This window comes from Pteropus medius, unplaced genomic scaffold (assembly GCF_902729225.1).
Source record: "Pteropus medius unplaced genomic scaffold, Ma_sr-lr_union100, whole genome shotgun sequence".
In the NCBI taxonomy this organism is placed as follows: domain Eukaryota; kingdom Metazoa; phylum Chordata; class Mammalia; order Chiroptera; family Pteropodidae; genus Pteropus; species Pteropus medius.
The window spans coordinates 5,918,175-5,932,385 of record NW_024349796.1 but is presented as its reverse complement, the minus strand read 5'-3'; the positions used below and the strand labels follow the sequence as shown (position 1 = coordinate 5,932,385).

At 46.8% G+C, this 14,211-nt stretch overlaps 1 protein-coding gene across 1 annotated transcript in view; it reads right to left on the bottom strand.

Moving 5' to 3' along the window:
• The window catches only part of PARP1 (poly(ADP-ribose) polymerase 1), a 38,045-nt gene extending 24,843 nt beyond the window's left edge, over positions 1-13,202 (bottom strand). The window contains exons 1-4 of the mRNA XM_039883285.1: positions 13,005-13,202; positions 8,354-8,519; positions 1,654-1,769; positions 95-309 (exon numbers count right to left, since the gene is read on the bottom strand). Coding sequence (XP_039739219.1) covers positions 95-309; positions 1,654-1,769; positions 8,354-8,519; positions 13,005-13,124 — 617 coding nt within the window. The 5' untranslated portion in view covers positions 13,125-13,202. The remainder of the gene's footprint in view (positions 1-94; positions 310-1,653; positions 1,770-8,353; positions 8,520-13,004) is intronic.
• Between the last annotated feature and the right edge of the window lie 1,009 nt (positions 13,203-14,211).

Sequence of the window (14,211 nt, the reverse complement as noted above, 5' to 3'; positions counted from 1 at the left end):
GGAGTGGTACGGAATCTGTGGGGTCTCTGGGCCTCTCTCCATCAAGCCCTCACTGAACCCCTTTGCAACCCCACACCCGCGGCCCTCCACTCACCCTTCGCCCTTGACTCCCGGGAGCTGCTTCTTCAGGGCTTCCTTATCCTCGGGGGAGAGCAGGCTGAAGCCCTTGAGCTGGCTGGCGCTGTACTCGGGCCGGAAGCCCAGCTCCTCTCTGCTCTGAACAAAGCAGGACGGGTGGTACCAGCGGTCGATCATGCCCAGCTGGGGCTTCTCCGGGTCCAGCATCTTCTTGGACAGACGCATCTGGCCCTGCAGGAAAAACCAAATGTGGTACCAAGGGAAATGAGAAGGGTGGTGAGCCATCAGGAGCATGGGGTGACAAAACCAGTCTGTTCCAGCCCATAAGGGGCCTCAGGTCCATGCCAGGGGCAATGCAAAGGCTGCTCTGCCGTTTCGGCTCTTTTATGCTACTAAGGATTGTGTGTTAGCTTTGAGCCCCAGCACCCCTATTTTAAATGGGGCCAACTCCAACTACTTACCTACCTGCCTGCCTGGGCAAACTGAGGAAGTGCTGACACTGGCTTAAGGATGTTCTGCAGACCCACAGTGGGCACGAGAACACCTCGCATAGTATACTGGGGTGGAGCCGTGGCCTCAGACATCATCTGGGATGCTACGCCCAGGCCCAGGAGCCAAAGCGGGCTCCCGACCCCAGCCGGCATGTTCTGCATCCCCCACCTCTTTGGTCTGTTTACACATATGAAGCCCCTAATAAACCCACAGGCCAGAACCTCGTCCTGCCATCCGTCCAGGTTCACAGGTCCAGGCCTGACACTCCTGGGAGAGTTCCGTGCCTGCGAGCCCCGGATGCAGGCGACCCAGCTCGAGGGGTGCTGACACTACGTAAAACTACATTTCGGGCCACGCAACACTGAACAGCATAAAGCTCCTAGACATTCCCCTAGGACCCTTAACTTTTGCCTCCAATCTGTAGCTGGAGAAGATCTAGCAATGTCATGGTTTTCCTTTCTAAATCCCATTGACTCACCTCAGCTTCCAGTACAAGGCTCTGAGGAGGCAGGAACCTCCAATCAGTGCCTTTGACTAATCAAACGGAATGTTTGCACAAGACCAGAGAACGGTGACAAGGCTGGAGGGACAGGACTGCCCTTCCACCCGTGTGCCCTGCTCCCTCCCACCCAACCAGCTGTCAATCTTCAGGGCCAGAACAGGAAAGGGTGGTCAATGAAGTTCCTCTAATGAAGCACAAGCCTGGAGACTCTCGTCAGGGAGCAAATCCGCTCCTTAAGCCTAACGCTGCCATCAAACAGATGACAGCTTCCCAGCCACTGCTGAGCCCGGACACGAACCCCCTCCCACCCTCCGTGGAAACGCTTTCCAGACCCCCAAGTCCTAGGAGTGGTGCAGCTACTGCAGCTACGCACACGAGGACTTGACCGTGGGTAGTTACGGCCAGACTGTCTGGAAGAAAAGTCATTGTCACCTCTTGTCTCTACCGAGACCTTCGCTTTTTTTCAACCACTAGTGTTGAGGTAGCATTTAAAGTCCCATTCTGTCTTTTCTTTTGGGATCTCAATGACATCCAATGTAAAAACTCCATAAAGCCCGATATCTGAAGCCCTACATTCTTACCTTTTCTATCTTCTCCATACAGCCCTTGCACGTGCTCCTGTTGGACTTGGCGTACTCCGCTGCAAAGTCACCCAGTGTCTTCTCCGTCTTGCCGCCAACGCCATCTTGGCCTTTGCCTGAAGAATTGAACACAGCAATGCTCACCCCGATGACCTCACTGCAGCTGCGGGTCCCTGTCCTGCCCCCCACCCCCAGGGTTCTTCTTCTAGGACAGCTTGTGTTTGGGGCAACTACGGCTAGCCCACCTAACCTATCCTGTTCCTAACCACGGTGGCCGGTTAACAGAACTTCTTTTCTGGCAATAAAATAAAAACCTTCCTCAGACAGGCTCGGGAACAGCACAGTGTTAGCTGCTGGTCATCTCAGCTTCCATTTCTCTCCACATCCTCTGGAGCCCCCTCCCACACTTTGGAAAGTACTTACTAAGTGCTTACTACGAAAGCCTTGCAACGTACTAAATTCTAACTCTGCCTTCTAATTTCCATTATACTTTTAGCTATCAAAGTTAAATGTGGAATTAACGGGAACATGTAAGATTAAACAAGTGGTAAAGGTAGCATTTCTAGTTAGTAGGGTAAGGCTGAATCATTCAACAAAGAATCTTGAGGATAAGTGGCTAAGTATTTGGGATAAAAGCTAGAGTCTTTTCGTCTTTTCTCATCTAAAAATAAATCCCAAGGCTGAGTATTTCCCTCCTATGATCAGGAATAAGACAAAGCTGTCTTCTCTCACCACTTCTAGTCAATCCTGTATTAGAGGTTCTAGTAAGTACGTTAAGACAAGAAAAAGAAATAAAAGGTTTAGAAAAGAACAAGTAAAGGCATCTCTATTTGTAGAATGACATGATTATTACATATGCAGGATATCCTCGGAAATATACAAAAAAGCTACGAGTACCATTAAGTGAATTTAGCAAATTTGCAGAGCACAGGGTCAATATATAAAACATACCTATATACTAGCAACAAACATACAAAACAGGAAATTAAAGCATACTACTATTTCACTAGCATTAAAATACACAGAAGACTTAAGGGATAAATTTAACAAGACATGCGAGACCTCTACATTGACTCTATAAGACTTTGCTGAAATTAAAGAACTAAATAAATGGAGATATATATTTATGGATTAGAAGGCTCAATTTATCAAGATGTCAAATTTTCCCAATTTAATCTATAGATTCAATGCAATGCCAATCAAAATCATTTGGGGGGAGAAATTCACAAATTTACTACAAAATTTATAAGAAATTACAAAGGACCTAGAAAGGTCAAAACAATGCTGAAAAAGAACAAAATTAAAGGAATTACATTGCATGGTTTCATAACTTCCTATGAAGTTACAGGAATTAAAACGGTGGGGTATTGGTGGACAGATAGATCAATAGAATGAAATGGAGACCAAGCCTAGACCTACAGTTATGCAGCCAACTGGTTTTAACACAGAAGCCAGTCTCTTCAACAAATGGTGCTGGAACAAAAGGATATCCACATGGAAAAAAACAACAAAACACGACTCCGCACACAATATAAATTCAAGACAAATCACAAACCTAAATATAAAAGCTAATACTACAAAACCTCCTGAAAAAATGAGGAGTATATCTTCATGACTTTATAGCAGGCAAACAGATTTAAGAGACAGAAGGCACTAACCAAAAAAGGGGGGAAAATCAACAAACAGGACTTCATCAAAGTGAAAAACTACTGCTCTTCAAAAACTGTCAATAATTTTATAAAAAAGAAGGTAATTCACATTATTTATATCTAATAACTTGTATCTAGAATAGTCTACAAACTCTTATAACTCAATAATAAAAAGACAAGTGCAACTTAAAACTATGGCAAGATATCACTACACACCTATTAGCATGGCTATTATTAAAAAGTGGCCACACCAAGTGAGGGCAAGGAAGTGCAGGGACCAAAACTCCCGCATCCTCCTGGTGGGGATGTAAAATGGTGCAACAACTCTGGAAAACAGTCTGGCAGGTTCTATAAAAAGCTGAACACACATCTACCCAATGATCTGCCACTCCATTCCTGAGTATTCACCCAAGAGAAATGAGAGCACGTGTATACAGAGACCCGTACACAAACATCAATACAACAGCTGTATTTGTATGTAACAGCCCCAAACCAGCAACGACCTGAAGTCACCAATATAGAAGAATGGACAAACGAACTGACACACTCAGAGGACTGCTCCTGGGTATAGAAAAGAACTTGACTGATGACACACGAGACAACCCAGGTGAGTCTCACAGACATGCTGAGTGAAAACAACCTACCGGGAAAACATACACTATTTATTTTTTCCTAAAATTCTAAATCACACAAAATGTGTCCATGGGTTTAGAAATCAGAACAGTGGTTACCTGGGTGGTGGGAAAGCACTTAAGGGAACTTTCTGGGGTGTGTACATCAGATGTGTGTATGCATTTGTCAAAACTCACTGAACTGTTACTTAAAGTTTGTGCATATACCTGTATGCACATTATTTTTAAAATTCCAGATAAAAGATTTTAAGATACCAAAAACAGATACCGTCAATGAGGAGACATAAAACTATAAGAACATTTAGTCAAAGATGAAGCTTCAATGTGACAAAACATACAAGAAATTAATCTGAAAGAAAAAGGTCAAACAAGGAAAAATACTTGCAAAACGTGACTAAGAATTAGTATCTTACGTGTTTAAGAAAAAGACAAACAAACGATGAGGCAAGATCACACACAAATATCAAAGTAATACGAACGAATAATAAACATGCGACAAAATGTTCTACCTCACTAGGAGCAAAATGAAAAGGAATGAAAATACTTGGGGGCGGGTGGAAGCGGAGAAACGGGCGTGTTCCATACCGTCGGTACAAGTATAGCTGATGCAACCGTCTGGAAGGCAGTTTGGCGCACACAGAAGGCCCGAAAACAGCTCACTTCTCTGAGCAGTAATTCCACTTCTTGGAATTGAAAAGAAATAACTGGACAGGTGCCCGAGGTGTACAAGAAGTTTGCAGCCGCTCCATTTCTAACAGTTAAATGTTTTGTTAAAAGTCTAGCCTCAAAAGCAAGACCGTGTGCATCTGAATCCTGGCTCAGGCACTTACCACCAGCATGACCTTGGCCCAGTTACCTAACCTTTCAGTGTCTCAGGTCCTCATCAGTGAAAACTGATCAAGAGCTGCTACAAGGATTTGATGAAATATATGTCATGTGCTTGAACGATGCACGAAATTTAGCAAAACCTCAATAAAGGAATACTATGTATCTTTTGAAAATGATGGAGATAATGGAAACTTTCAATGTGAAAAGAGTAAACATTAAGTTGTAAAATGCAGTATGTAGGTCAATAGCACTAATTAACTGGGGAAACACAAATCAAAACCATAATAAAATACCATTTCGAACCAACTGGCTGGGTATTACTAAAACCAAACCAAACCAAACCAAACCCCCCACCCCCGAAAACAAAAGTTGATAAGGACCTGGAGAAATCAAAACCTTGTGTATTGCTGGTGGGGATGCAAAATGGTGCAGCTGCTGTGAAAACCAGTATGGCAGTTATACAAAAATTAAACACAGAATTATAGGGTCTAGCAATTCCGCTTCTGAACATACACATGAGAGAATAGAAAGCAGGGTCTGGAACGGACTTTTGTACACCAATGTTCACAGCAGCATCATTTACACTTGCCAAAAGGTAGAAACAACTCCCGATGTTCACTGATGAATGGATAGAAAATGTGACATATACATACAATGGAACATTAGTCGGCTCTGAAAAGGAAATGCTGACACATGCTACACGTGAAATTTGTTGAAGACATTGTGCTGAACGAAACAGCCAGACACAAAAGGGCAAATACTGTACGATTCCACTTACACACGCTTCCTAGAGTTGTCAAATTCACAGACAGAAATAAAAGTGGTTACCAGGGACTGCGGTGGGGGTTGGAACAATGGGGAGTTACTGTTTAATGGGGACAGGGTCCCAGTTTGGGGAGATGAAAAAGTTCTGGAGATGGATGGCGGTGATGGTGTCACAACAATGTGAATGTGCTTAATGCCACTGAATTGTGCAATTAAAAATGGTTAAGACAGTAAATACTGTTACGTATATTTTACCTCCAAAAAAGCGACTGAGCATTTAAAAAAAAGTAACACTTAGGGAAGAGTCTCATTTCTTCAGGAACGAAAACATACACATACATGAATCAATATCCGAATACAAAATAATTTCCTACGGAGACACCTCACAATGTCAATGATAGTTATTTCTGACTTACAAGATCTAGGATAATTTCAACTTTTGTATATCTAAATATATTGTTAGGCTCTTTGGACAAAAAATCCTTAGATAATTAGTTGATAGAAACGTAACTTTATGACTTATGATGGTTTCACAAGAAACACATTTACAGCAAAGTTACTGTGCCTTTTCATATTATAAAATTATATAATACATATAAATTATAACTAGATATAAGCTATCTAGGTCCCTGAAAGGATAATCCCCACTATCTTGAACACGAAAGGGAAAATGACCACAAAACAAGACAAATCATTACACTGTCCTCTGCTATAACTGATGTTCACTCTCCAGACCCTTAGTTTGCTAATTTACTGGTTTTATTCACAATTCTGAGCTATGTTTCAGATCTCTCGGTTTCCAGCAGATCAGAAGCAGCTGGAGACAAACACAATGACAGTTAAAAGAACAGGCAGATAGAGAAAACGGTTTAGCACTGGCACAAATAGCTTTGTTCCCATCAACAGCCTACAGTCACAGGAACAGGTTAAACTGGGTCATCTAAGAAGGCAGAGAAATGAGAATGCAGTCTTGGAAGACCTCTTTCAAAAAGTGATTAAAAAAAACCTGACTATTTAAAATTTAAAGGCATCCCAGCAAGTTAAGTTTGTGAATACTGCCAAACTGACTCATCTGAGAGGGAAAAGACCCAGAAGATTCAGAGGACCGACACGCCCTGACTTCAAGATTGACTATGAAGTTACAGTAATCGAGACTGTGGTAATGGAAATATACAAACTGATATACAGACCAGAAGAGAGCCCAGAAACACACCCCCACGAATATAGTCAATATAGTCAACTGACGTTTCAAAGGAGCAACGGCAACATGGTGGAGAACAGACAACTTTTCAACAGGTGGCGCTGGAACAAATGATCACCTGCAGGCAAAAAAAATTAATCTAGACAAAGAGTCTGTACCTGTCACAAAAATTAACTCAAAATGGATCACAGACTTAAACGTAAAACCCCAAAGTATAAAACTCCTAGAAGATAATGCAGGAGAAAATTTAGATGAGCTTGGCTATGATGATGACTTTTCGGACACAACACCAGACAAAATCCATGAAAAAATCGATAAGCTGGACTTCACTGAAACTGAAAACGTCCGCACCGTGAAAGACAATGTCAAGGGAAAGAAAGACAAGGCACGACTGGGGAGAATATATCTGCAAAAAACATATTTGATAAAGGATTCCAAAATATACAAAGAACCCTTAAAAGTCAATAAAACCTGATTAAAAAATGGAGAAAATATCTGAACAGTCACTTCGCCAAAGAAGATATACAGATGGCAAAAAACCTGGAAGGATGCTCCACATATGGCATTAGGGAACTGCAAATGAAAACAAGATACCACTGCGCACCTGTCAGAAAGGCCAACATCGAATGCTGGCAAGAGGCGGAGCACAGAACTCGCTCACTGCTGGTGGGAATGCCAACTGGTACAGCTACTTTGGAAGACAGTGTGGCAGTTTCTTACAAAACTAAACATACTCTTACCAGAAGATCCAGCAATCGTGCTCCTTGGTATTTACCCAAATAAGTGGAAAACTTGGATGTTTGTATTAGCTTCTTCATAATTGCCCAAACTCGAAAGCCACCAAAAAGTTTCTTAGCAGGTAGGTGAATGGATAAACAAACCACGGGACATCCAGACAATGAAGTATTACGTGGCACTGAAGAGGATTAAGTTATCAAACTACGAAAAGATATGCGAGAACTTTATATGCATATTACCAAGTGGAATAAGACAATCTGGAAAGACTAAATAATGTGTGATTCTAACTACATGACATTCTGAAAGGTGAAACTGTGGAGTCAGTAAAGATCAGTGGTGGCCAGGGGTTCGAGGAGGAGGACAGATGAACAGGTGGAACACGGAAGAATTTTAGGGCAGTGAAAATATTTTATAATGGTGGACACATGTCGTTGCACATTTGTTCAAAGCCACAGAATGTACGACGCCGTGAGTGAACCCTAATGTCAACTATGGACTTCGGGTGACGATGATGTGCCAGGGCAGGTTCACTGACTGTGCCGACTGCACCATCTGGTGGGGGTTGTTGAGGGTGGGGCAGGGGGTCCACGGGAACTCTCTCTGTTGCTGTGAACCTAAAACTGCTGTAAAAAAATAAAGTCTACCACAACAACAACAAATTTAAATAAAGGCCATGTTTCAGGCATCTGGAAAATAATCCTGCAACAGGACGAAGCTGGGTGGATGACGTGCGCGAACATAACGTGGGCACCTTGCTATCTGTATGCACATGTCTGAGACAAGGAGTGGCGAGCCGAAGGACTTTTTTTTTTTGCTTCCTTGGAAAAGGCCCCCTGGAAACCATGGGGTCGAGGGGTGACACCTGTGCCTCCTTGGTGTGTACGCACCTGTCACCCCTCCAGCCTCCGCAGTCTTCTTAACTTTCTGCTGGTCATCCCACCGGAGCTCAGAGAACCCATCCACCTCAACATCAGGCTGCCAGATGGAGTGGCCGACCTTCCAGAAGCAGGAGAAGTGGTACCAGTGTGGGACTTTGCCATCGAACATGGGAGACTAGGATGGGAATCAGAGAGAGGGGTGAATGAGCAGTCGGCCTCCCACTCAGCGTCGAGCCCAGCCCTCAGCAGCGAAACGCACCAAACCCGTGCTTCCTTATCTGTGAAGCGAGGACGGCCGTGCCACATGGCCTGTGGAGAGCTACAAATGGATGAAAACCAGCAGCCCCGTCACACACGCCTCAGGATCCTCCCCTCTAGCTGCGGAAGCTGCACCTGCTGCTGCTGAGTGAGCCCTTGCTCTCAGGACACAGGACACCCACGGGGACGGTGCTGTTTTTGAATCGTGTTCTGCCCATGTACCTTTTAGCCACACGCCACCATGTTCCAGTGACATGCTTTGCCTCAGAGATAGTAAAATGCACACCAGACGCCCGTTCTGAGTCCCCATCGTGCAGTGTCCGGCCGGGAGTCGGGCCCAGAAGGGGCTCTGGAAGTGCCTCTGCAGTTCAGATAACGAGGAATGAGTCCCAGGTAATGGGCCAGGCAGAGAAAATGTGTCGAAAGACAGTGGCAGGCTCACAGCGGCCGCACAGGCCCGAGTGGAATGAATTAACTTCCACGCGGGAGACAGAAAGAGCGTGGGTCCAGCTCCTGGGCCTGCAGCTAGACTGTCAGCTTGCTCGCGGGCCTGCAGGAGGTGCCATTTCCCGAAGCAGGAACTGGGACATCGGGCCACGTGGGAGAGGTGGTTCCCCTCACACCAGTTTTCTTTCATTTGAAGCCTCACACTTGGGTGGGTACCGACTTGGCAGTATCAGGCTTTCACTATGACAGTGCCAGGCGCTCCCAAGTTTTACAGAGCGGAAGTGACAGTGACTGGCAGAGTGGGATGAACACTGACATGTACTTGGTCCCTGACACCCACGACTGCTTCTGGGTGGGAAGCAGCACCCTCATGTCACAGATGCCTGGGTGGGAGATGTCCACGCTGGCAGCAAGTGACTCAGCTCCAACTTGAATCTGACACCATGGTTCCTTCCACTACACTGCTGGGCAGGAAGAGCTATTAAAAAATACATGAACGGTTCTGCCGAAGACAAGGAGGCCCCAAACATCTGCTTTCACAGAACATGAAGCTGAACGCCATGCAAATGGAATGAAACTATTACAACAGCATTAGAAGTAAACACCATACAGAACTTGAAGGATGGAGCTGTGGGGCAGGGGAAATAGTCTGATAAAGCAGCGTCAAGGCCTCTCACTGTGTGAGCCGCCTCTTTCTAGATTTAATAGATTAAAACATAAGGTCAGGCCGGGGCACCTCCAGGGTGCCTCAGCATCAAGCAGCCAGGGTTGACAGCAGTGGCAGCTGCTCCCTCGGCCCAGAACGCTCCCCAGCCCTACTCGGCAATGGCACTTCCTCAGGTCCCCCTAAAACCCCCCACAGCCCCCCACAGTTAAGAATGACCCATTTGGCTGATTGATCAATGCCTGTCTTGCCAGCACCTGGCAACATCTACTCAGAGGGGACACTCAGGGTGTTTGTGGAATGCCCCCAGTCTGGAAGGAAAAAAGCATAAAGGAGGGTGGCATTCCTGCTGTGGTAAAGAGGTGCCCCCAAACCAGACAACAAATGGCATTCCAGAGCAGACTCGTGTTCTGGCTCTCGAACTTTAGCCAAGGCAGCAGACACCTCCTTGAAACACCTGGCTATCTTGTTACATCTGCAGGGGCCTCCACCTGGTTCTCTCTGCCTCGGTACCCCTCGTCTACCCTCCTCTGCCCTCCTCTGCAAGGCTCAGGATCCACTCATGCAAAGGGGGTGGGGGGAATGTGACTCAGTGGCTTCACCCACAATGGAATTCGTGGTTGTGCCATTTCTTCTTGGCTCTGCCAGGGCCTCGCACCTGCCCCTTCAACTTCGGTCTGAGTGCTGTGTCCCCAACTACCCATGCAGTTCCAGGCATCTCAGGGGTGCTGTCCAAAAGCATACTCAGAGCACAAGCTTGGGGGACTGTAAACGCCCTGCCCCGCAATCCCATCCCTAAAAGAGAAAGGAGCCCTTGACCAAAGCAGGGCTTTACTTTAGAACTTAAGACTGAGAATGATATGGCAGGGAACTAGACCAAGGTCACAAGACTCTGGCAGCTGCATGGCTCAGGCAAGCAGCAGAATCTTTGTGCATTCAGCAAACACTTACTGAGCACCACCCCAGGGTCCTCAACCAGCCACGCTCCACTGCCCAGCCATCCCAAGGAGAGTCGGTCACCACACTGTGAGACCCGATGTGTGCCCCTCACCCCGCCAAGACAGAAGAACACAATGGCCCACCACACCCGCCTCCCAGTCCATCCCCTCAAGGCTGCCCCCGGGCACAACCAGCTGAAGTATCAGGTATTTGATACTCAGAGAACAATCCTCCCATACAAATGTAAATGGTTTTTAAACCCCAGTGGGAGAAGAATGGCTTCTTTCTTTCAGGCCCCCACCAGCTCGGCCTACCGTTCAGAATTAAAAACCCACTCCCTAATTACAATGACAGGAAAACACACTTTCAATAATAAAAAAGTTCCTTCACTATCAAGTATGCCAAAAAGAGGGCCCGGGATGTTAAACTTTATTTGGTTCAGGAACTGATTTCTCAGTGGAGCCACCCCAGACTCCCCCAGACCCAGCCCTCTTTACTCCTCACTGTCCCTGCCTCACGGCCCTGAATGTTAGGTAACCTGCCTGTCCAAAGAACAGGGTCCTTTTCGGCTGTCTGGTGAAGCCTACGGAAGAACCTTCCACAGAATAACGTTCGAAAATACATGACAAAAGAGCCTCACAAAGGAAACCAGTTAAAAAGCTTACAGGAATACAATAACCCATGAGCTAAAAGCATAAAATAAGATCCAGCACCCACCCTGACAGTACTGTAATTTTGAAGCAGTGATGAGCGTAAATGATAAATTCCCAACAAATGTAAAGTGATATGAAAATATCTGTAATTAACATCGATGACAAAAATTGCAAATACTGCTCATACGCCTTTGTGTCTTACACTCATGATTCGAGAAAATAATGATTTTTACCCAGAGGTCAGTGAAAATGGAGATGTAAATTTGTTCTCATCTCAACTCACAGACCTTCCATCCACATCCCATGGACCCCAGGTGACAGGCCCTGCCCGACGAGGGAGTTTTGGAAGATCAGCCGCCCAGACGTCCAGGGGAAAGCTCAAAGACACTCAGTGGGAGCTGTGGCTCTTCAGATGGCAGGCCTTGTCTGCTATTCCACCCTCGACTTCCTGCCACTACGGTGATGACTCCTAACCTCCTCACCGAGCTCCCAACCTCGGCACAATGTCTAGGGCACAGCTCCAACGGTAGCACGAACCCCTGGACAGCAATGGTTACCACTCATTCTCCCTTTAACTGAACAGGAAGCTCCCAGGGGTGCAGTCTTTGTGCGCCTAGTACCCAACACAGTGCCTGTGTTTACTGAATGAATAAGTACTCTGCACCCAGTATTGAGAATAACAAGACAGCCCTGGTCCCTGCCTTGTCAGTAAATGAAATAAGCTGACTACTTGGTACCCACCCCCCTCCACCCCATTAAGTATTGAAAATCCAGTGAGGGGTCCCCAGTCTTTCCTAAAACACAGTACTGCCTCACCACAGGGAAGAAATCAAGTTACCTTGACCATGAGTACTAAGCTTGGACAATAGACAGCTTTATGATGGAGGTGGGGAGACAGGAGAGGTGAGAATCAAGATTACACAGGAGATTGGAAAAGGCAGGAGCCCTTTTGGCAGGGGCTTTGGGACACACCTCACAGAGCACTCCAACACCCCCACGACATCCCCCAAGCCTCAGGGGACCCAAAACGGAGACTCCCCAAATCTGTCCAGAAGTCCCAATGAGGAGCCCCCCACCCCCAAGCCACTCTTACTCAAACCAGATAGCTGAAAATGCACCAAGAAAACAAGACTATAAACCTGGAAAGTTTAGGGAAATGTTACTTTAAACCACGAATCAGGAAAAAAGTGAATGCACTGTACGGAAATGACATCGAATTACACTATTTTCCATAATTAAAAAAAAATGAGAGCGAGTGGGTGTTGAAGTGACACCCAAAAATAGGTTATAAAAAATTTCTCGCGTGCCGGTCGCCACCATCAATGTAGGACAAAAATCTTCCAGAAAAAGGTAGGTCAATGATTTTTCCCTAGAGGTCAGTGAAAATCAACAGAACCTCTAAAGACCACGCACACGTATCTTCCTCTGGGGCGAACGGTAATAGAAGCGATTCCTTATTTTTACAAAGAAAAAGACACCACCAGCTTCAGACCGTATTTCCCGGGCTTTTCCTGCAAGATCGGCAAAACCTTCTGGAAGGTCCACCCGGTGGGCCGCACGGGGAGCAGCAGAGCCCACAGACCCCGCGCGGACTGCGAAGGGCCGGCCCGGCCCGGCCCGCTCCTCTCGGCAAGCCCTCCCCCCACCCCTCCCGGACACGGAAGCCCCGCCGCGCACAAAGCGGCCCTGCCGCCCGCACCTGCACCATGATGGCCATCCGCAGCGAGTCCTTGGGGATGCTCTCGCTGCATTTCTTGCAGGAGGCGCGGCCACTCTTGGCGTACTCGACTCGGTAGAGCTTGTCCGAAGACTCCGCCATCCTCTCCTTGTGCCGCTGCAGCTCCCAGAGCCCGACGCCGCCACCTGGAGACCCGCCGCCGTCGCCTCGCCGCCCCGCGCGTGCGTGCGTGCGTCCGTCCGTCAGTCCGTTCCCCGCAGGCACCCGAACGCCTAGAGCCGCCGCCGAGCACGCCGCGCCGACCACCCGCCGCTCCCGGATAGATTGCTGATGCCTGGCGGCGGGAACGCCCCCCGCGCACGCGTTCACGGGGCGGGGCCGCCGGCTCGCGCGCCCTCTGTCGGCCTTGCGGGGCGGTGCTTCCCCAGTGCCTCTGGCTGCGCCAGCTCTGTCCGAGGCCTGCACAGCGGCCGTAGCTCTTGAGGGGGTCGGACGCCACCTCTTTAACCATTTGTCCCCTGGAAGGCTTACATGCTCTCCCAACTACTTCTACCCTCATTCCCTTTTAATGAGCGTGTCCTCGCTCCTCGGTGGCCGGCCAGGTGGAGACAGCTCAATGTTGTGAAGCTCATCACTACTTGGAATTGTGGTTTAAGACCTGCTGCTACTACATCTTGTTCTTTAATGTAAAACTATATATTTTTACAACCGGCATTTTCATCCTATACATTTTATTCTATTCGTAAAAACATTATAACGGAGTGTGCTGTATTTGAGACTACAGTTCCGCTGTAGAGGACAAGAAAAATAAACAGAATGAATGAAACACACAAAACATGTTAAGCATAGAGCAGAGGAAAGCTAGTAGCATAAGAGACATGGCTGTTGAGTAGGCGATTCAGTTGTGAGATGTAGGCAAGAATTCTACATAAGTTACATGTTACATATGTCGAAGGTAAATGTGGTACGTGGAATACACGATGGAACAAATGAAAGAATTTTACTTAGTAATCCAATCAAAAAGCATGATCATTCCACCGCTGAGTTGACAACTATGTCATCCTTAAATGGCCACTCATGGGTGGTAATATTATGGTCCTATTCCAGCTCCCATATGCTCTGCCCCAAAATTGCAGATAAAACCCATGTCTATTAGGCAGGCCGATGGCTGAGCTACATCTGTGGCCAGCCGTACTTGTCCCTGGGTCTCTCTGATAGGTCACTGTGA